General features: G+C 44.8%; 1 protein-coding gene across 3 annotated transcripts in view; it reads right to left on the bottom strand.

The window, feature by feature from the left end:
* LOC137629532 (NAD kinase 2, mitochondrial-like) overlaps positions 1 to 24,544 on the bottom strand; it is a 144,858-nt gene that overhangs the window by 44,242 nt on the left and 76,072 nt on the right. For all 3 annotated transcript variants that reach the window (XM_068360940.1, XM_068360939.1, XM_068360938.1), the window contains one exon: positions 4,933 to 5,103. In XM_068360940.1, coding sequence (XP_068217041.1) covers positions 4,933 to 5,103 — 171 coding nt within the window. The remainder of the gene's footprint in view (positions 1 to 4,932; positions 5,104 to 24,544) is intronic.

Here is a 24,544-nt window from a genome sequence, read left to right as displayed (position 1 = left end):
TATATATATATAATATACATTGGGACATGGTAAGTGGTTGACTGGGATGGGGAAAGCTTTAGGGGTGGATACTACGTTGCTAGGGCCTGTATCTCTTTCAGGTCCCACTGGGCCGGCCGCAGCATCAACCTTCCCTTGGGAACGAGCTTCTCCAGGGACACCAGGTGGCCTACCAGCGTCTACCACTCCTTTGACGAAGGCAGTTTTACCCTGATGAAGGTTTTCGCAATGCTTCTCAGATTCCCAGTCCTCTCCTTCATTGGTAAGGCCCTGGCTTGCATAGACCATATTTCCATCTCCAGGAACACTGTCCTCGTGGTTGGGGAAGAGTGTGACTTCTCCCAGTTGAACACTACCCCAAGTTCCATGTAGGTCTTTAACTCGTCCCTCTGCTCTGATAACTAATCTCTGTACTCCAAAAGGAGTAACCAGTCGTTGAGATACCTCAATGACCTCATCCCTCTCTTGATGGCCTACTGGGAGTCCAGGGAAAAGACTCTGGGGAAGACATGAGGCGCGGTCAACAGGCCAAAGCAGAGGGTGTGGAACTGGAAGACTGCTCTTCCCACTTGAACCTGAGGAACTTTCTGCTGGACGGTTGCACTGTGATCTGGAAATATGCATCCTTGAGGTCTAGGGATGGCATGAAATCCCCTTCCCTGATAGCTGCCAGGACCGTCCCGGCCGTTTCCATCTTGAACTCGGTCTTGGCGACATAACGGTTGAGGGCCGAGAGATCGATGACCGAACACTGGTCAATTGAGGCTTTCTCCACCAGGAAAAGATGGATGAAGAGTCCCGGTAGGTCAAGAGACACCTCCTGGATAGCCATTTTGAGTAGTAGGTCTTGAACTTCCCCTTCCAAGGCCCTCCAAGGTGCTTCCTCCTTGGGGTGGAGGGAGGAGGCCTCGAGGCCCAAATCCAAAGTAGGGGTGGGGCCCTTGAAGGGAATCCGATACCCTTCCTTCAACACTTGAATTGTCCATTGGTCCGCCATTTCCTTTGCCCAATTTCTCCACCTTAAACTGAGGCATCCTCCTACCCCTGGAGGGCACCGGGGTGAAGGGCCTCGCCCCCTACTTTCGCTTGAAGAAGCGGCCAATACGTGCCCTTCTGTTGGTAGGACCTCTGTCTATTTCCGCCTGTGGCTGGTCCTTGTGCTCCTGAGACGGGGGCAGAGTCGGAGGGGCCCAACATGAGGAGGATGAGGCTTGGCTGACGGCCTAGAAGGTCGCCCACGTGACTGGGCCCTGGCCCCACCATGATCATGAGGCTGGTAAAGGAGATGTGTGTTCGAGGACGATGACAATCAAGACGCCCTGTGGAGCATTGCGTCATGACTCTTCTACCTCCACTTGTTCAGTCTTCGTTCCACTAGCTCTTCCGGGAAGTCTCTCTATAACGATGGGGCATCCCTAAGAGCACTCAACTCTGTCTGGGAGATTCCTTGGCAGCCCATGGAGGACGACATCACTCCTCCGCAGGACCCAATTCGATGCTGTGGAATGGGACTGGCCCACCAAGAAAGCTACGGCTCTCAACCCTCAGACTGCCAACTCCAGGAACTGTTCCTTCGTGGGGCCACTCCTCACATCATTCTCCAGACAAAGGAAACCAGGGCCGTGGACCAGAGGTCTAGCCATGAAGCCGTGTCTCCAGGGGCCCATGCAGCTGCTTCCATAGATGTTGCTTCCTGGACCGGGAAACCCACGGCAATGCCCGACAATCTATCCTTTGTGGAACCAGGAGGCAGAGCAGCCAAGTTCCCTTCTGACAGTTGATGACCCTGGGAGGTCCCCTTCGAAGTGTAGAATCACCTATGCTTGACTTCCTGAATGGGTAAAAGCTTCGGAGCGCCGTGAGGCCTGTTCGGTCCTTTCGGCTCTGTGGCAGCAGTGGTGATTCTTTTAGACCACTGCTCGATGTCTTGTGAGAGGGTAAGAACCAGAGAGGGCCTAGCCTCCCTAGGCACTCCAAAATAGCATTGCAGACCAGTGTCGTGGGGTCGAACTTGTACCGGAACGGAATCGGGCAGGTCGTTGAGCCTTCTTATAAGACCCAATATTCTCCGGAGGGACGACAATTCTTCCACTACCTCGTCCTCCTGTTGGTCCCAGGATCCCACCTTTGAAGTAACCTCGCCGTATCCGTGTGCCCGACCTGAGGCACCCTGCCCGGGATCCGGAGATCACATCTCCTGGCGGTCCTATCCTATCTCCCTTTCTCTGGAGATCGCATCTCCCAGCGGTCCTGTCAAATCTCCCTTTTGAGAGAGTTCTGCGCCACTCCTCTTCTTTTCGGCTCCGGTGCAGCGCTGGAGCGGGGTCCTAAGACTTGGAGCCGTATGAGCGAGATCTAGATGAATGGTGCCTCTTCACATGGTCCTCTAGTCCTCTCTGGCGTGGATGGTCCTCGAAGACCGGGAGAATAGACGGGGCCGTCTGACAGATAATAATCCTCTTAAGGGGTCTGGGGAATCAGGTCCGTAACTCCCCACCTCAGCAAGGGATCCCTAATGGTGACCTGAACAGTGTCTTCGAGGTGCCTGAAAAGGCCTCTTTCTCCCATGAGGGCAGATTGGCTGTGGCGGGCCGCTGAGTGGAGGATAAAGTTGCCACCCTGCGGGCGGAGGGCGGCTCCTCTACCCGCGGAGGGGCCAAGGAGCCGGTAACTGGAAGCAGATAAAAGGCCGTAAGACGGCGCCGTGCAGAGGCTTGGCAGCTCTGGAGATCCTTGCCCATTCATCGGCGGAAGAGCGGATCGGCCCAAATGGTTACCACGAGGGACCTCTGAGCGGGAATAAGGGTCATCCACTGAACCAGCTGCACAACCTTGGAGCAGGTGCTCACAATTCGACATAACTGCCTTTAAAGTCCCAGCAACCTTCTCTTTGGACCTCCCTGGCAACTGGAGGGTTAAGAAGATGGTTCCGCTTTCCGTTTTGAAATAAGAACGACTCCTGGGCCCGAAACATAATCACCTCTCTCTGACCCAGAGGGAACTACCTCCGCTACCGAGGGTAACACAGGAGACAGATAGGGACGCACGGATGAACAGACCAAAAAAGGACGAGAAACGTTGTCCTTCCTTGAGGGCGACTTGTCCCTCTTGGCCTTCTTTTTTGTGGCCATCTTGGCCCATTGGGCATTGTTCCAGCCCACACACTCATCACACGTGTTCATCCTGGAATACACACCACCCAGACACAAAGTACACAACACGTGGGGATCGACTTTCACATGGAACAAAAACACACACCCCTGACATGAAGTACACAACACGTGAGGATCGACTTTCACGTGGAACCAAAAAGCTGCACACAGCTTCCCAATAACAAACACCCAGGCAACAACGTTGCGCTCTCACAGATTACATAATGGAGATCGGAGATCCAACGAGAAACGCACTAAGAACAGGAAAAACTCTGAAGAACGCAAGTGAGACGAGAACATGTGTATCTCAACACGACCAGAGAAGGAATGGTTAATGGCGACCTGAAAAGGTTGACCGAAGTGTCCCTCTTCAGCAAGCTAGGAAACAAGAGAGGTCAGGGTCACACAGTTGAGGAGGGGTGGGGGGTTTCAAGGGTTACCTGTGGGTGGGAGGGGGGTAAAAAATTCTGGTTGGATAGAACACAATAAGAGTAAACTCATAATTATTGGGATGAGGTAAGTGTTAGTGTCGGAATATATATATATATATATATATATATATATATATATATATATATATATATATATATATATATATATATATATATACATGTATATATATACATGTATATATATATATGTATATATATATATATATATATATATATATATAATGTATATATATATATATATATATATATATATATATACATACATACATATATACATACATACATTTATACATACATTCATGCATACATACATATATATATAAATTATATATATATATATATATATATATATATATATATATAGATATAAATTATAATATATATATATATATATATATATATCTATTTATATATATATATATATATATATATATATATATATATATATATATATATATATATCTATTTATATATATATACATATATATATATATATATATATATATATATATATATATATATATTTATATGTATATATGAATGTATCTATCTATCTATAAATATATAAATAGATAGATAGGTAAATAGATAGATACATTCATATACACATACATATGAATATAAATATATATATATATATATATATATATATATATATATATATATATATATATATATATATATATATACACACACACAGTAAGGTCCCGAATTATGCGAAAATTTGGTCGATCAATGGTCCCGCATAAATGGAAAATTGCATATTTCGAAATACATAGCAATGAATCTCCACTCACTGTGTCCTGGGCAAAGTTTGGGTATTATTATGAAACATTATTAAAATGCAAATAATAATAAATTTGTAAAACAAATCCTTACTATAAAACACATGAGAACATGAGAGCGTAAAGCAAATTCAAAACAATTGGGAAAATAATGTGACAGAGAAATATGGCAGAATGAACTATCTTTTCAAATAACTTTGTCCTGATTTTTTAACCTTTTCTTAAAGTTTAGTCTTTTTCTTTACTGAAGCATGCTATTCAAAAGTAATGCATTCATCATGAAATTTCTAAGGCTTTCCATAATGTTTGTAAGCTTATTAGTAAGTGCCAAAAATTATGTACTGTAGTTGCAAGTTTGCTACTGCACTGTGAATATGATAAATTGCACAGTAAGATCTATGTCAGTCCTACTATGCAAATCTAAGTTATTTACATAATTAAACTAAATATATTTCCTTATAGTTACAGATACTCAAAAGCAATGTAATCCTTGATTCTATATCAGTGACAATTATATAAGAAACAATGGTTATAATTTCTTACCTGGGTCTGATATCAACATCTCATTGAACTTATTGGTAATTTTACTGACAAATAGAGGATCTGAATCTCTTATCTTGAAACCAGTCTCTTCCTTCACAATAGTTAGAATCTCTTCCATATTTTGTTCTGTTAATTTGTTAACATTATATGTCCATGAAGTTGAACCAGTACCTGGAAAGAAAACAAATTAACATAGATAAAACTAGATCCATATAAAAACACACTAAATATTGAAAAGCATCAATTCTCCAATGAAATTCCACTGATATCCATACATTCATTTGCAGTTCAACAAATCAAAGTTTACTGTGAATATAAAATGATTTCTCTTGACAGTTTTCATCACATGAAAAGATGAAAATATTGGAACTTTCAAGAAATAATAGTTTGAAAAATTACAGAAATTAGCTTAATAGGTACCATGAAATGTTGAAATCTCATAGCTAGCTCACACACCCAGATAATGAATTATAATGATTAGCTGAGCACAGAAAAATATAAAAGGGATTTTGACGTAGGAAAAATCTATTTCTGGGCGAGGGACCTGTGCCGCCCAGTGAATAAGCTCCATTTAGCACTTATTCTTAGGTAATTTACTGCTAAATATACCAGAGAAAAAATGTAAAGGAGTGCTAGGTTAACTAGCTCGCTCACCTATTGGTGTCGGTATAAAATTGGGCGTATAATCCAGAGGTCCCGCACTATTTAGATTCATCCACGACAGAAACCCCAATAGAGGAGAGCCGTTCAACCTCACTCGGTACTACTAACACTGCATCCGCTCAGAACCCAACTCCTTAGCACCCAAAGTTTGGGGACTCCAAGGGAGAGGAGCTGGGAGGGTTCACTGGGCGGCACAGGTCCCTCGCCCAGAAATAGATTTTTCCTACGTCAAAATCCCTTTTCTGGGCTCGAACCTGTGCCGCCCAGTGAATCTATACAAGAGAATATGTCACCAAACTTGCAAAATAAAGGAAAAAACATAAGCGTAAGGGAAATACAGGATGCTTTAATCAGAGATGAGTACCAAAAAACAATTATAAGGGTATCTTAAATATGAACATAAATCCACTTGGTGGACAATTGACAAATAAGGTAGGTATAATAATGCCGTGAGTGATAATATATACAGATACTCAGGAGTTTAAAAATTTACAAATATAACAACAGTATTCAGGTGCGAGACCAACGAATACAATAGGGTATAAATGAGGCAGGTAAGAGGGAGAGATAGAGAGACAAGGTATTAACCTGTGAGTTACCTGGGAGTAACTACGCTCCCTGCAGCTACTGTAGAAAATTTTAGGGCTTCCAAATGTTTAAGGTAGTGTTTCTTGAACACTGACGGTGATTTCCACCCTGTATACCTGGAAAGGTCCGTAAAATTCATGTGGTGAAAAAGTTCACCGAAGTAGCAACCGCTCTGATATCATGTGCAAGAGGAAAAGAGTCAGGGCTAGCTTGTTTAATAAAATACAAAATTTGTTGCCTGATCGCTTTAATAGTAATGGTACCGCCTTGTTCTCTAACGAATAGAGGCCCCGAGGAGTTAGAGGAGGTCCGGGATAAATAAGACCTAAGAGTAGTAACAGGGCACAGAGACGGGTCTTGCGTGAGGGGAACAATTTTCCAGGAGGACCATCTGTTCTGAGGGTCTTCGTTCTTAGCCAAAAAGAATTTGTTAGGTGAAAGAAGGACCTCTCCCGAAGGCAGGAACTCAATATGACCCGGGTCTCTCGACAAAGCTGCCAGTTCAGAAATTCTTGCCCCGGAAGCCAAGCTCACCAGGAAAAGTGTTTTCCTGAGAAGGGGAATGTAATCACAAGAACTGTTAAGGGTATCAGAAGCCAATTTGAGTACATCATTAAGGAACCAGGTCACCGGGGTAGGACGAGTAACCGGTTTCAGTCTGGCACAGGCTTTCGGAATTGAAGCTAACAAAGAGTCGGTTAAGTCTATGTTAAAACCCACTAGGAAGATCTTTTTCAAAGCAGATTTAATAGTGGTGATAGTATTGGCTGCCAGACCTGATTCTAATAAAGATCTAAAGAAAGTGACTGTAAGGTTCAAGTTCATACAGTTCACGTCTGAGTCTATCAAAAATTTTGCCAACTTTTTAACTGCAGAGTCATACTGGCGGATGGTGGAATCCCGTTTATCCGATTCTAGGAACAGGGTGTTTTGAGGATCAACATTGGCACCATGCATGGCCGCAAACTTCATAAAGTCCACAAAGTTAGGGCGCTCTGAATGTTTGAGAAAGCGCACACAACGCGTGTTTGCACTATCTGAGACAGAACCGGATTGGGTATCGGGTGAGGGTATAGTCTCGACTCTCGCAGGAGAGGATACCAGTTGCTCTTGGGCCAGTTGGGTGCGACCAAGGCTACTTGTCCCTTGAAGGATCTCAGCTTGTCTAGAACTTTCAGCAAAAGATTCACCGGGGGAAAGAGATAAATCTTTTCCAAGATGTCCCAATTCTGTGACATGGCGTCTGTGGCGTAAGCCTGAGGGTCTAGATTGGGAGCCACATATACTCTCAATTTGTGGTTGGACTCCGTGGCGAAGAGGTCCACTTGGAGACCGGGAACCTGAGAGAGAATCCACCGAAATGACTCCAGATCGAGTGACCATTCCGATTCTAGAGGGGAGGTCCGGGACAGGGCGTCTGCCACTACATTCCGGACTCCCGCCAGGTGGACAGCTGAAAGATGCCAACGGTTCAAGGCTGCTAGGGAAAATATGGCTACTAGAACATGGTTCAGAGGCCCTGACTTTGACCCGCCTCTGTTGAGGCAGCGGACCACCACTTCGCTGTCGAGGACCAGACGAAGGTGTTGTCTCTTGGGAAGAGCGAGACGTTTCAGGGTTAGAAGAACTGCCATGGCCTCCAGCACATTGATGTGAAATTGGCGGAACCAAAGACCTTGAACTTTCCTGAGCTGAGAATAGCCGCCCCAACCTGATAAGGATGCGTCCGTGTGAATGATTAATTTCGGAGGCGGAAATCGAAGGGGAACTGACTTTGACAGACTGTTTGCTCTTGTCCAAGGAAGAAGTCTTTCCCGTAGAATGGGAGGAAGGCGGACTTTCCTGTCCCGGAACTTCCGGTTCGCCCTCGAACGCCAGACACGATTGATATCTTTCAATTTTGCCTTCAGAAGAAGATCCGTCACTGAGGCAAACTGAAGGGACCCCAGAATCCTCTCTTGGAGTCGTCTGGAACTTACTTTGTCTTTGAGAAAGCGTTTGGTGTTCCTTGCAATCTCTAACCTCTTGGGTTTGGGAAGACACAGAGTATGAGATATAAGATCCCATTGCAGGCCGAGCCATTGGAACTTCGATTTTGGAAGAAGACGGGACTTCTTGAAGTTGATCTGGAAGCCTAGAGATTGAAGATAATGGATGACTTTGTGAGTGGCTTTTAGGCAATTTTGGGAGGTGTCTGACCAAATGAGCCAGTCGTCCAGATAGGCTACTACTTGAATCCCTTGATTTCTGAGTTCCTGAACAGCGACTTCTGCTAACTTTGTGAAGATCCTTGGGGCGATGTTGAGCCCGAAAGGCATCACCTTGAAGGAGTAACTTTTGTCCCCTAAGCGAAAGCCTAGGTACGGACGGAAGTGTCTCGCTATCGGGACGTGATAATAGGCGTCTGTAAGATCGATAGAGGTGGTGATGGCCCCACGGGGAAGTAAGGTCCGCACCTGCGAGACGGTAAGCATTCGAAACTTGTCGCATTGAATGGACAAGTTGAGAAGGGATAGGTCTAGAATCACTCTTCTCTTGTCTGAATCCTTCTTCGGGACACTGAACAGCCGACCTTGAAACTTCAGGTGTTTCGTTTCTTGTATGGCGTTCTTCTGTAAAAGATCCTGGACAAATTCGACCAGGTCCGGAGTGGAATGTTGATGAAATTTGTTCGGAGGAGGAGGTCCTTGAATCCAACTCCACCCCAGTCCCTTGGAGATGATACTGAACGCCCAGGGACTGAACCTCCATTTGTTGCGGAAGGCATAGAGCCTCCCCCCTACCTGCTGCACCTCAGTATTGGTTTGAGGAGTTGCCTCCACGTCCGCCTCGGAAGTTCTTTCCCCTGCGAAAGGCTCTTCCCCTGCCTTTGTTCTGGTTAGAACCACGGTGGTAGCCTCTACCTCTACCATAACTCTGGGAAGAGCTATGAGCCTCATAAGACTGGTTAAAGGCAGGAGAGGTGGCGGAGGCACCGGAAAGCTGGCTCTTAGGGAGCAGAACGGTGACATAGTCATCCGAAGGAGCCTGAGAGGTGGAAGGCTGTGCAGGGGCAACAGGAGATGGGGGAAGAGGCAGCCGGAAAATGGACGAACCACTCTGCTGTTGCCTGAACTGGGTGGAGGTATATGGACGGAGCTTCTTCCTACCCCGGGCTTGGTAATTTGCAGGGTTTTATTTACGTTTAGGAGTCAAACCCCAACGGGCTTTAAGGCTCTGGTTGACTCTAGTGGCCTCCGCCAAGACTTCCTCTACAAGATCCTCAGGGAAGAGATTTGAACCCCAACAGGAGGACCGGATAAGCTTATTAGGTTCATGCCTAATAGTCGCCTCTGCCAGGACATGTTTGCGACACCTGCGTTTAGCAGTAGCGAAGTCATACAGGTCATAGTATAATGACTGCAACGTAGCCTTGTTGAGAGACTTAAAAATACCCTCAGTATCGTAAGTCAAGGCTATCGACTCCGTGGAGGTGGCCAAGTTCAGAGTACGGCCAACGCGTAGGCGGGAATCATATTCCTGTTTAATGAGGGATTCCGGGAGACGGGGAAGCCGCTCACTAAACATTACTGAAGCACAGTCTGCTGCTAGCTTGCCAGAGGTAAAAGTGGTATGGACGTTGTCCCAACACTCAATGCCTGAAGGAAGAAGGAGGGAGATTGGATCCACCTCTCGGATGGGAGGCAAGGGCTTCTCCTCCAGAGCATATTGGAAGGCAAGCTCTGCTACCTTATTGACACATGGAGTCACGGTGTTTTTGTCCATTAAGAACATTGTGAAGGAGCTCTTATAAGGCGTCAACATGGTGTTGGTACAGCCAATGTCATTCAGGAATCTGGCCCACACAGATTGGGCTTGCTCCTTAGGGAAGATGACTGTCTCTTTGGGGACCTTGTCTAACCGAACCAAAGCTTCCTCGGTAAGCCTGGCATAACCATGAAATGGAAATGCCAGACCAGGAGGAAAGAATTCAAAGTCCTCTAGGGGACGAGTGCCAAGACCCTCCAAAGTTAACATTCCGTCTGAGAACGGGGAATGAAGAGCCATACGCCAAGGGTTATTCTTGGCAAACGGCGGGAGCTTAGAGGCATCCGGGATGAGAGAGCTTTGGACTCGCTCCGGAGCACCTTGCTCTAATGCCCCAAGTCTCTGACCGATGTTAGAGAACATCGTGTCCATCTTAGACTGCATCTCTGATACCAACTTAGCCTGCATCTCCGACACGATGCGAAGCATGGCTGATTCGGAAAGGCCCGGGCTAGCAGCAGGAGTGGCGGAATGAACTCCCGGGTCGCGAGACTTAGAGGAGGAGCCAGAAGCCTTAGATGACAGGTTTGTATTCTGTTTAGAACCATGAGAAGCCTTATGAGGCTTACGAGCTTTAGGTAAGGTTCTAGACTTATTCTTGGGGGGAACCGAGTGTGATCGTTGGGACGAATCACGGTCCTCAGAAAAACCATGAAAGGAAGAGCGATCAGATGAAGAAGAAAGAGAGGGGCTGAGGATAGGAATCTCAGTGCCGGAAACACCTGCCTCACTTACCACCCTACCTGTATCTGGATCATCCAATAACATGGGTTCCACGTCAAGGTTCATGGAGGCAACATTGTCTTCTAGATCTCCGGGGGCGTCCGACGGGTCCTGCTCTGGATCAATGAACCCCGCTATGGTGGCATCAATGTGGGCAATGATGGGAGCTGCAACATGCCTAGCCACAGCGGCTGAAGACTTGGCGTTGGGGTATATCAAGGAACAGTAGTCCTCGGAGAGGACGTACGGCCGCTTGGACTTCACGTTCCGGGCAAAACCACCAACCCACACTTTCAGTGTGGCCCGAGCCGCAGACTTTTGCTCCGGGGATGCCTGAAATAATAGTGGGAATTAAAAAGGGAAGACTCCCAGTGGTCCTTCAAGACCATAGATATCTTACTAAATAGTGTATGTATGCCAAAAAAGGTAAGATAAATAATAAGGCAACATAGCCAACGGGACTCACCGAGTCAGATCCAAGGGTGGTAACGAGGTCAAAACAGACCACACAGTTATCCGGGTGCCATACCACGACATCCTCCAGCTGCACTCCGCAGAGGGCGTGGGACCGACAGACGGTATGGCCGCAGGGCTGATGTAGAACAGCTGCACAGGCCGTCGTCTGACAATGCACCATCTATAAAAAGAATAGTATATGAGAAACTGTAATTCTCTTAAGTAGGGGCGGGTCCGGAGGACCCGGGCCTAACATAAGCCTAACACAAGATTAGAGCTTAACTGTAATATTCCTAAGTAGGGGCGGGTCCGGAGGACCCGGGCCTAAACATAAGTCTAGCTTAAGACTAAAGTATAGCCATCCATTCCGGTCGAGCCGGGAGCATAAAAAAGGATGCAACAACAAGAAATTAAGACACATGGTGTCTGATTTCCCGGGGCGAGGCTAAGCCCCGGGCCGGGAAATAAAAGTATCCAAAACAAATTCGTATAGGAACTCCGGGATAGTGATCTGTCATGTAATCATTATATATAATCATAGGAACTGTTATAAATTAATAGGGGGGCGGAACTGTAGATAAGAACCGCCAACCGAACCCAGAGGGTTTCATATAACATAAACCAGTGTGATAAGTGAATATAAAATAGGGTGCACCGGGATCCAACTCTGTTGACCGGTGGCCAACCAGACTAGACAGAGACGAACCCGCCGGGACACCCGGAGGACAAAGTCCATAAACACTGAACTACCCCCTCTAAAAGGAGGGAAGGCAACGGTCCCCTAGGGGAGGGAGGGAGAGAAGCCTAGCCGCCCACCTAGCGAGAGGGGGAGCATGGGGGAGGATCACGTGATACGGAGCAGCAGGGCTACCAACTGACGATCCCCAACCAGACAGATCAAACGGAGTAATAGCACAATATTCATTATAATAGTGATAGCGTTGATAATATAAAATAAACACATAAAAATTTTTGGGCAAGGCATGCAACATAATAATTAAATCACAAAAGACACACCTGATGGCTTAAAAAATAACATTGCCGCCTAGCAACGAAGGTCGGCAGCCATAACGATACGTAAATGATATCGGCCCAAAAAGTGAACCACGAGGGTTCTAAACGCTAAATAATGAATATCCACAATAACAAATAAAATTTAATAAAAATAAAAATAATACATATAGTAACACCGCGAGTGAAACTAAAAGCTCTCAAAACAGGAGTACCAACTGTAAGTGGGATCAAGCAAGATCGATATGAACGAAGAGAATAAACTCCTATAATTCAAATATTAAACGATCTAGGTTGCTCAAAACACAGCAAAACCAAGCTTGGTACTTAACTTAGACGGTGTCTCCTGGGAAACCGACGAAGAAGCCATAATCCAATGAAAATAAGTGGAAAAACGAGAGCACAACAAAAAAGCGGGTTACAACACAAGACGTGCTAAAAGGAGTTGGGTTCTGAGCGGATGCAGTGTTAGTAGTACCGAGTGAGGTTGAACGGCTCTCCTCTATTGGGGTTTCTGTCGTGGATGAATCTAAATAGTGCGGGACCTCTGGATTATACGCCCAATTTTATACCGACACCAATAGGTGAGCGAGCTAGTTAACCTAGCACTCCTTTACATTTTTTCTCTGGTATATTTAGCAGTAAATTACCTAAGAATAAGTGCTAAATGGAGCTTATTCACTGGGCGGCACAGGTTCGAGCCCAGAAAGAGAGTTTTGACAAAGGAAAAATTTATTTTTGGGGTGAGATGCTGTGTGGTCTCCAGAATCTAAGATCGCAGGATCTGCTAAATATTTACCCACCAAGGACCTCAGAGATCTAGTTGGTATTGATATCCCAAGTGAAGCAGTTACAGGTTTTGGAAATGGGGCCCTAGGGGACCGAACCCCTATCCAGGTTTTTTACTTTGGATCTAAGGATGACCTAGACCCTGCAGAGGAGGAAGCTTTCCTGTTGGGGCTTGTTCGGAGAAATATCCCTTAGGGATAGCTCGATGACCACATCTCTACCTAGGTTGGATCCACATCAGAGTTGCTCTATGCTGGGTACCAGTCCACCTGGACTAAACTCCTACATACTCCATCCTAAGGATCAAGCTGTGGCTGGGTCTTTGGGGTTCCAGCTTCCAAGGAAAGCTCCTAAGGGAATCCTTTCTTCTGGCCCTTCAGATTCAGTTGTTGCTGATCATTCGGCTTACCAGTTTCCAAGGGATTCTCTAGCGGGGCTGCTTTCTTCCATTTCTGCAGATTCATCTGCGGCTGGACTCTCTGGTGTTCATCTTACAAGGAAGGCTCCAAGGGGGTCTATTCATTCCTGTTCTAGGGTTTTGGCTGTTGCTGGGCCTTCAGGTTCCCAGCTTCCAAGGAAGGGTCCTGGAGGAGTTTTCCCTTTCTGTTTCAAGAGTTGAAGGGTTGATAGTGGAAGGGGATAGCGCAGTAGATGCCAGTGCCATGAAAGTAGATGAAGGAGATTTAGTAGATAACTCTTGGCAACTCTGTGATGCGAGCACATTCTGGGCAGAGTCTAATGTGTTTACGCATAAATATAAAGATTTTCTATTGGATGAGACATTGAGTTCGAAAACCTGGAAGCATTTCCAGACTTGAGATAAGAGATCCCTTAGGCCTGGCCCCCATCTAACCACAAAGGAAGTTGTTTTGGAAATGGGCCCCTAGGGGACCGAAATCCTATCTAGGTTATTGACTTTGGATCTGAGGATGACCTAGACCCTGCAGAGGAGGAAGCTAAATTATTGAGAGCCACCTTATGAGGCACAAGGTGGCTCTCAATAATTTAGCAAAATCAATATCACAGGGGGGTTCTTTTTTACCACAGTTTCCTTGATGTTTTGGTGGTTGGAATGACAGTGCCTGGACAAAAATCACCATTTTTAGTAAAACTGACAAAATTAGCTTCTGAGTCTATGAAGGAGGTGCTTTGTAAGGGCGATATTACCTTGCGTAAAGTGTGTAGCCCGTTTTTGGGAGTATACCCTACAGAGTTTGAGGGTTTCCAAGAACCAATAAATTGGGGGACTATTTTCCATCAATTCCAGATAACCTTCAGGTAGCAGAGTTTAGTGGTCGACAGACTGTTTAATCTAGTGTCTGTGGTGGCATCTATGGAAGCGGGGACCACAGGGGATTCTAAGATGGCCACAGCAGCGGTAGTCAAGATGTTATACAAGTCTCTTTATGAAAGCCCTCCAGAACTTTATTAAGGCAAAGTATGGGGTAAGGCTTGATGTCCTATTTGCTGTGGATTTAGAAAAAGTGGAGGTAGAGGAATTTCTGTCCAGCGACCCATCCTGTAAGTCTTTCTTTCCCCAAGCTCTTCTGGACCAAGCCAGAGCTAATGCACAGGCTATGGCCATGTCACTTCTGGAGAAGTGGAGGAAAGGGTGTCAGCCATTCTTTAAAAGAAAGGAAACTCCCTCTCTTAAGGCCACTCCCTTTAAATTTTGCAACAGGTTCTGAAATCTCCCACGAAGAGATGTTTCAGTTTCTCATTTCAAGCCCTGAGCTACACAAAGGTCTCATAGGGAGGAGAGGGGCACCATAGTTCCCCTTCCCAAGGTAGCCCAGCGGCATAGTAAGAAATATGAAACCAATTGTTCAAATTGTTCTAAAAGCACCAAAATTGGCACACATGTGGATTAATACATTCTGAACAATTTTGGATATGGAGGCATTCAAGATTCTCCCCGTAGCACATTTGGCGGCCATTTTGAAAAATGGCCGCTATTTACCATTAGCGTCATTGAATATGTACCATAATTTGTCTTTTTGTGGATGCTAAAGGTGATAAGTGTGCTAGAGGTGATAAGTATTGTACAATTACACATACTTCTGTGCTTACCAAATAATTTGGCTACCATTTCACAAGAAAATGAATTTTACTTTGCAGCGGCAGCGTTGGTGGCAGTGACGGCGGCTGCAGTAATAGTATAGTGTTGATAGTCATGGTGCTTGTAGTAGTAACTTGTGGTAACATGGTGGTGTTTTGTGTCTTTGCAGGTGAGGCAGCAGCAGCACCACCTGACATCAGAGACGCGTTGTTCCAGACTGCAGCCATGGCAAAGAAGTTCCAACTGGTCGATACTTTTGAGCAACGTACTCCCACAACACCTCCTGAGACAAACTGGAAGCTGTGTCTTGTATGTCAAGAGGAGACAACAGAGTCACTTGTCTGCCCAGTACTGTCTAAACGCCGAGACCCTGGGAGTGGATACACGACAATGGCTGCAAACTTGGTCAAATTTGATGAACTCGGAGAACTGCCAAGAACTGTTCAGTTACAGAGACTAGATGAAGGACAAGGTGTTGAGGCGACAATGGTTGCCCACCAGGCCAAGTGGCATAAAACATGTATGCTCAAATACAATAACACAATGCTACGAAGAGCAGAGAAGAGACGCATCGCAAGCAGCTCAGCATTTGATAGTACTGACAATGTCCAGGCCAAGCGCGCCAGAACACACTCTTCAGAAGCCACTACCAGCGGCACCTCCTGCTTTTTCTGTGGAAAGTCTGGCACAGAGACCCTACATGAAGTAACAACCTTCCAGGTGGACACACGCGTACGGAAGTGTGCAGCGCAAGTTGGGGACAATGAACTCATAGCCAGGCTCAGCATGGGTGATATGGTGGCTCTGGAGGCCAAGTACCATTCCAAGTGTTTGTTGGCTCTTTACTATCGTGCAAAGACCACTGTAGAAGCCGAGCAGAAAACTGACCATGAAGGTGTAATGTCAAGAATCGTACTGGCTGAACTGGTCCTGTATATCGAGGAAACCCACCTAGAAGAGGGCACCACCCCAGTCTTCAGACTCGCAGAACTTGTAAAGCTATACTGTACACAACAAGAATGGAACAGCTCGGGGTTGTTTTGTGCCAGAAAGTTAATAGCACAAGGCTGAAAGAGCGCCTGTTAGCCCAGATACCAGGCCTGAGATCCCACAGCAAAGGCCGAGATGTTTTACTAGCGTTTGATGAAGACATTGGTGAAGCGCTAGGCAAAGCCTGCGAGCAAGACTGTGACACTGAGGCAGTTCACCTTGCGCGTGCTGCACAGATAGTTCGTCGATATATGTTTGAAGACACTTACCAATTCCGTGGATCATTCCCGGGCGGCTGTCAGGAGGACTCTGTGCCAAACGTACTAGTTGCAATGGTAAATATGGTGCTGGATGGCCCCACCATCAAGAATCAAAGCCATTCCTCTTCAACACAAGCAGCTCTTTCCATTGCGCAGCTTCTCAAGTTCAACAGTGTCAAGCAAAGTCGGAAGCAGGGAGCAACCAAGACACAGGAGCCTCCAGCTGTCAGACACAGTACGTCTCAAGAAACTCCTCTTCCAACCTATGTTGGGCTGATGCTGTATGCTGAAACACGCAAGAGAGGACTTGTGGACAAGCTCTTCTCTCTGGGCCTAAGCATCTCATATGACAGAGTCCTACGTCTTTCTGCCCAGATGGGAAACAGCGTGTGTCAGCTGTACCGCATAGAGGAAGTGGTCTGCCCGCCTACCCTGCGTAGCAATGTGTTCACAACTGCGGCTGTGGACAACATTGACCACAACCCAAGTGCCCCCACAGCCAAGAATTCATTCCATGGAACAGGAATCTCGCTTTTTCAACACCCAACGTGTGCAGATGAGGGAGTGGATCGTAGCATTGCTCTCACTGGGCGTGATACTGGATCAAAGACGGTTGAGCCTCTACCAGAATATTACACGGATGTACGTCCTGTTGCTTCTTCTGTCAAAGGGCAAATGATCCCAGCTACTTCTGTGACCTCTCTTAGACGCCACAACTGTGAGCAGCACATAGAAGATGAGTATATGTGGCTGGAGAACACGAGAAGTGTTCTCAAAGATGATGTTGAGGCCTGTGAAAACACATCATGGGCTGCATACCATGCAAGGCACCAAGATCCAAAGCAACCAGTCATCACACCAACGTCCCTGCTTCCCTTGTTCCAGGAGAGTGCTCACACTGTGGCAATGATCAGACACTCTATTGATGTAGTCAGGAGTGCAGTTAAACATCTCAACCCAGGCCAAACTCCAGTTCTGACTTGCGACCAGCCACTATTCACTCTAGCAAAACAGATCCAGTGGAAGTGGCCAAACACATATGGAGAAGACCAACTGGTGGTGATGTTTGGGGGGTTGCATATTGAGATGACGGCACTGAAGACCCTGGGTGACTGGTTGCAGGGAAGTGGGTGGACCCAAGCACTGGTACAAGCAGAGATCACAACTGAAGGAATAGCAGACTCATTTCTTCGAGCAGCTCACGTCACACGCACCAGAAGAGCACACCAAGTCACAGCGGCTGCGTTGTATAATCTCCAACGGCGTGCCTATGACAAGTACAGCACCACCAATACAGAAGATGATGAGCACCCAGAAAGCTTCGAAGACTGGTGCAGTCAGAGAGAACAGAGTTATCCGCAGTTTCAGTACTGGTCAACAGTCTTGGCACTGGAGCTGTCCACTCTGATCTATGTGCGATCTCTGAGAGAAGCCAATTTTAGCATGTACGTGGATGCTCTGACAGAACTGGCTCCGTGGTTCTTCGTACTAGACCACACGAACTATGCCCGATGGATACCAGTGCATCTACGGGACATGGCAGAACTGGCAAACAAACATCCAGACGTCTTCACAGAGTTTAGCAAGGGACACTTCACAGTCCAGAAGACCAAGAGGATCTTTTCAGCAATCCCTCTTGACCAAGGACATGAGCAGAACAACGCGTATGTCAAGGGTGATGGAGGAGCCATCGGCCTCACAGACAATCCAACTGCACTGAGGCGCTGGATGGTTGCCGGACCGGAGGTTGCTAGAGTGATTGTGGAATTTGACGACTTCAATCTGCATCCACACGATCAAGAGGAGACACGTCACCACGAAGAGACACCAAGTGTGCAGAACACTTTTGCCAGAGATGTGCGCTCACTCGTGGCCGTCATTGAAGAGCTGGGCAACCCTTTCGAGGAGGACAGTCAGGACTTGCTGGTGCTCGACACAAAGGAGATCGCAGACCCTGCAGTCATAGAAACAGTCCGTAACGCCAAGCAGATTGGCCAAGACCAGTTTGAAGCATTCTCAAAGGAATGCATCGTGGACAGAACCAAGTCCATTGAGGTGGCAATCCACCGGAACAAGCTACCACTGTTTGCGACCAAGAGAGGACCCAATATACCCAAAGGAAAAGAACAGGTCAAATCTCTGAAGAATGATGTTGCGCTCTTCGCACGATTATATATCGGCTGCCAGACCCGTGATGGGAATCTAGAAGAGTTCTTCAGGCATGAAAATCAGCAATGCCCTCCAGCTTTATCTGACGGAGGGAGACTGTACCTAGGGAGCAAGAGTGACTTGCTGGTGTGCCTTGAAGGCCATGCTGAGCCTCAGTTTGAAGCTCCTACTGTCACTGCTGTTGTCCTCGATGGATCAGTAATCGTACAGATGTTGAAGCCGGGTACTGCCAACACGTTCGAGGAATATGCACAGCAAGTGTTCATCCCATACGTTGTACAACGTTTCCAACATGTATCACGTCTTGACCTTGTGTGGGACAGCTACAGAGCAGATTCCCTGAAGGCATCAACCAGAGAACAGCGTGGAAAGGGAGTACGTCGGCGTGTTGTCGACTCAGCAGTCATACCAGGAAATTGGCAAAGTTTCCTGCGAGTTGATAGCAACAAAGTGGAGCTCTTCAGCTACCTCTCCACCATGCTTGCAGAGTCCTTTCAAGAAGAAGGCAAGGAACTGGTCGTCACTGATGGGGAGCAGGTGATCTGTGTTCCACAGCAAGAGGATGTCAACTCACTCGCACCATGCAACCAAGAAGAGGCAGACACCCGCATGATGCTACATGTAGCACATGCTGCACAACATGGTCACCACCAGATACAGGTTCGAACAGTAGACAGTGACGTCGTGGTCCTAGCAGTGATGGTAGTCCAGAAACTACCAGCTGGAGACGAACTCTGGGTAGCCTTTGGGACAGGCAAGAACTACCGCTACATTGCAGCCCATGAAATAGCTTCCTCCCTTGGTCCAGAGAAGGCATGTGCTCTTCCAATGTTTCATGCCATCACAGGGTGTGATACTGTGTCAGCCTTCGTCGGACATGGGAAGAAATCTGCCTGGGCAACATGGAACACGCTGCCAGAACTCACTGATGCCCTGCTGAGTCTGGCAAATGCACCCACAAGCATCCAAGAGGATACAATGCATGTCATCGAGAGGTTTGTCATACTCCTGTATGACCGCACAAGCAAATGCAAGGACGTCAACAAGGCGAGAAAGCAGCTCTTTGCAAAGACGAACTCTGTTCAGAACATCCCGCCAACCTACGCTGCTCTGGAGCAGCATGTGAAGAGATCTGCCCTTCAGGGTGGTCATGTCTGGGGCCAGGCATTGGTACCAACGCCCGTGCTCCCTCCACCAACAGACTGGGCTGGCATCGGAGTGATGATGGGCTCTACACACCACTCTGGACCACACTCCCTGAGGCATCCAAGGCCTGCTATGAGCTGGTGTCTTGCGGATGCAAGAAAGGCTGCAAAAACCGCTGCAAGTGCAAGAACGCTTCACTGCAATGCACTGGTCTATGTTTCTGTGAAGGCGAATGCCAGTAGATTGGGACAGAAAACTTGCTAACCAACATTATGATCTGTAGACATTCATAATTCTGGTGACCAGATTTGAAAAGTTCGGAATCATAATTAACATAGTGTGGCAAAATCTACGTTATTGTATTACATGTATGTACTGCAGGATTACACAAGTACTGTGCCTAGAGACTGGGCTTTTGGTCGACTATATAACTACAATCTGACCATACTGTAAACTTCCCGTACTATGTGTATTATTTTGACTAGCAATTTTGCCAGCAATTTGAAATAAAAAAGCAACTTGAGCAATTAAAGTGTGTTCCTGAAATCAGGTACTGGTTATTAGAGGTATTATGTCATTGAGTATTGAAATCTTCATCAAATGTCCACTTTTTCCACAAAATGGCGGCCAGTTTGGGGGCCATTTTTGAGAAGATTCATCTAAATATCTGTTAAACATTTATTGATGTTAATTCTGATGTAAAAAAAGGGAATTTTGGCCCATCTAGCACCAAACTAACGACACATAATGAAGTCTATGTAATGACGCTAATGTTAAATGGCGGCCATTTTGAACAATGGCCGCCATATCTTCCTAAGGGCTAATCTTGAATGCCTCCATATCCAAAAATGTTTAGAATATATTAATCTACATGTGTGCCAATTTTGGTGCTTTTAGACCAATTTGAACAATTGGTCTGCTATGCCGCTGTACTAAGGTGAGGCCACTTACCCAAGGTCATTCAAAGTTGTTGTTTTGGACTAGAGGAGGCAACTGGAGGTCATCCAAGGAAAACAGAGGAGTCAGTAAATCAAGCAGAGGACAGGGTTATTGCCAATGAGGAGTACCACATTGGGAGCCATCTACATCTTTTACGAGAACGGTGGGCTTTTTTCGGTGGGCGTAGACCACCTGGGTCTGTTGGTCATGGATAACAAAACCTGCTCCACACCACAGTTTTTGTTGCCCTGAACCTTGGAACTGGACTCCCTTGTCAGCAAGATGTTGAAAAAAGGAGTCATACAAAGGTGTAAGTTTCTAAAATTCCAAGACAGACTATTCAGTGTACCGAAGAAAGACTCCCCGAAGAGCATATAATATAGTGATCCTCGACCTGTCTCTTCTTAACAAACACATCAGGAGCAACAGACAATATTCAAAATAATGACAGTAAAATATGACAGTAAATTACTACACCAGGGGCTTGGACCTGTACTACAGATTGGCTGTCTATAACCTTCCAAACTTCATAGACCATTAAATGCATGATTCTAAATTTGGCGGACCACTAACATGAATTTTTAAAAAAGAAAGTAAACATATTTATATAACTAGAATGGGTTCTTAGTAGAGCGCATAATTTCACCACCGCCACTTTTGTCACCGAAAAAAAAAAACTGATGATGTTGTGGGTATTTGATCCCAAAACATAAATCACACGATAGACAATTGAATCATGCACATTTTATAATAGCTCCAAGCAAATCAGATAAAAATTGGCTACGATATGGCAAAAGAATGTTTTTTTTACCATTTCGTGACCTTTGCATTGTCTTTGGACCCAATCACTCAATAAATCTAATCAAATTGTCCTTGGATCATGGCCAAAAATTTCACCAAATTTCATGAGATTTGGTCAAATAGTTTTTGAGCCATGCGAATCACAAGCACACAAGACAGACATACAAACAAACAAGAAAACTGATGATGCTGTGGGCATTTGATCCCAAAACACATATATCACACGATAGGTAACTGAATTATGCACATTTTGGCGCCAGTTTCATGCAAATTAGATGAAAATTAGTCACACGGCTAAAAGACATTTTTTTTTTTTTTTTTTTTTACTTTTTCGTTACATTGCCATTGACCTTTGACATAAGCACTCACAAAGTCTAATCCAATTGTCCTTGGATCATGACCATCCTACCAAATTTCATGAGATTCTATCAAATAGCTTTTGAGTTATTTGAATCACAAACACACATACAGACATACAAACTAAGAAATACATAAACAAGGGTAATGACATCACTATATCATGTTGTATATCACAAGATAGGCAATTGGATTAAGTTCATTTTGGCACTAGTTTCATGCAAATCGGATATAAATTGACCACAATATAGCAAAAAGACATTTTTTACCTTTTTGTGACCTTGACCTTTGAACCCAATCACTCCCAAAATCAAATTAAATTGTCATTAGATCATAGCCAGTCATCCCACCAAAGTTCATGAGATTTGGTTAAATAGTTTTTGAGTTTTGCGATTCGTTTTTTACCTTTTCGTGACCTTAGCCTTGACTTTTGACCCAATCACTACCAATATCTAATCAAATTCTTCTTAGATCATGACCAACCAACCCACCAAATTTCATGAGATTTCGTCATATAGTTTTGGAGTTATGCGAATCACAAACACTCACATAGACATACAAACATACACTTCTCAAGACTATCGCCGCAACAAAGTTGGTGCAGGTAATAACAATGAGAACTTTTGTTGTATTAATATTAAATACTGTACAAGTATTTAATATAAATTTCAAGTTTAATTACAAAAAAATTAAAATTTGAAGTTTATTTAAGTATTACACATTTTTGTGTGATATTTACTCCTGTTTGTTTGAAATAAGTTTGTGGCATTTTGGCTCCAATTATGTTACTGCAAGATAGAGAGCCCATTTTATGTTATTCCAAGAATAGTAGCGAGTCTGAATTGCTGTGACAGATATAAATATCTTTTCACACAATTTTGTTGTTGAAAATTTAATAAAAAGTCTTCTTGCTTTTCACTTTTTATGGAGAGCCAAAAATGGGGTCTTGATAAGGGTGTCTGGAATTTAGATTTTTGACACTGTCGTTGCATAATACATCGATGAGCCTTTCTTTTTCATTCATGCTTAAATGTTTAATGATATTTTTAATGTTTGCTAGAAACGGATCAATCATCCCCATATTGCCATGCCTGGGATCTTCTTCCTTTGGGTTAAACAACCAAAAAGTCTGTTGATGACTGTAAGTGCTGTTGAAATGCTATTAGACATGAATCGTTTAATAACGATATGTCTTCAGCAACCAATTTTTTAAAGCACCTACTTGTTTTAGCGTATTTCAATGCATTCTTTGAAAATATTAATCGGTTTCATTAGCTAAATCTGAGTGTTTTGATTGCAAATGACTTTCAGAATACATAATACAGTACTAGAATCTTGAATAAATACAAATTTCATCATTTCCTTTCAACTACAGTTCGAATGATCTTTCTAATGATGCCTATGAATGCTCTGATTCATTGATAAGGTCACAGTTAAGTGAAGAATAAATATTATCAATAGTTATTCTAACTTTGGTTTAACTAAAGAGATGCAAAATGTTTGCCTGCATTTTCTTACTAATCATGGATCTATTATATTGTATTATATCTAAATCTGAAAGCCAAAACAAAAAGGAAGAATTGGTGATTTGAGCAACAGTTACTCATCGTGTTTAATAAGTTTCACATTTAAAATCCACAATTACACCAAAATATTTGTTACACTATCAACGCAAACCTATCAAACCTATAGGAAAACACTATAATTACAAAAAATAGGAATAGGCACTAATCTCCATATTTACTAAAATTTGTGACACTTTCAGGTCCTGCAACAATTAAACACTATCTCTTTCACTGTAGCCTGGCTCTTGCTGAAGCAGGGAAGGTAGATAACTGTGTTCGTTACGGTTATGAAACAGATAGAACATATTACGTTTTATTTGATATGCGTTTTACGTAGGCCTACACTACAACAGGAAAAAATCATTTATAATGTTTAATCTATTGCAATTAATACTGCTGTTAGTTAATTAATTTTGTTCTTTTCTGCTTTATGCTGGATTCCAATTTTTCATGTTAAATCTGCTTAAAATACTAAATTTGCAACACTGGGATCTCTGTCTTCTGTGCAATTTGTATCAGAGTTTCCTGATGAGGATTATGAAAATGAAAATTGAAATACAGTACTGTAATATCCCAATTTTTCTACGGACTACCAAAAATTTTTCATAGAACACCGGTTGGCGACCGCTGCTATAGATCTAAAGATGCCTATTAGCACGTCCCTATTACTCACCACTTTCGACCTTAGCTAGGGTTTCAGCTCAAGAGGGGGCTGTACAGGTTCAAAGCTGACTAGTAGCCTTTATTACTGTACTCCTCTTCTCTCGGCGAAGGAAGATGAGACAGTCCTCGATCTGTGCTAAAGACCCTCCAACCAGAAAAATACCCCATCTATGACACCAATTGCAGAATATGGCCCACTTGACCTGGTAGACATTTGTAAAGGACCTCAGGAGATATCGACATTTTCTGTGCAGTGCCCGTGAAAGCCTTTTGCTTGGAGGAGACGCTGGATAGTCTCCACCCGTAAACAGCTAACGACCCCATGGACTGGGGGTACCTCTACAGGTGCGGCTGACAGAGAAGAGCGAGCCATGACGGTAGCTCTCACCAGACTTCAACCAGCCAAGCAAGCAGCTCAGGATACTACTCGGCATTTGGCCATCTGGGAGCCACCAAGGTCATCCTGATTTCTGGCAAAATCAATACTGTTGATTACCTGCCGGATCAGGTTGAACGACGGAAAGGCCAGGTCTACAAGATCCGATAAAGGCAAGTCCAATGAGGTGACCCCATGGGTATTGGAAAGTGTCTTGGAACACCGCCCCTGTTTCTAGATCAGGGTAGCA

Source organism: Palaemon carinicauda, chromosome 37 (assembly GCF_036898095.1).
Source record: "Palaemon carinicauda isolate YSFRI2023 chromosome 37, ASM3689809v2, whole genome shotgun sequence".
Classification (NCBI taxonomy): Eukaryota; Metazoa; Arthropoda; class Malacostraca; order Decapoda; family Palaemonidae; genus Palaemon; species Palaemon carinicauda.
This window is presented reverse-complemented; position numbering and strand designations above follow the sequence as displayed.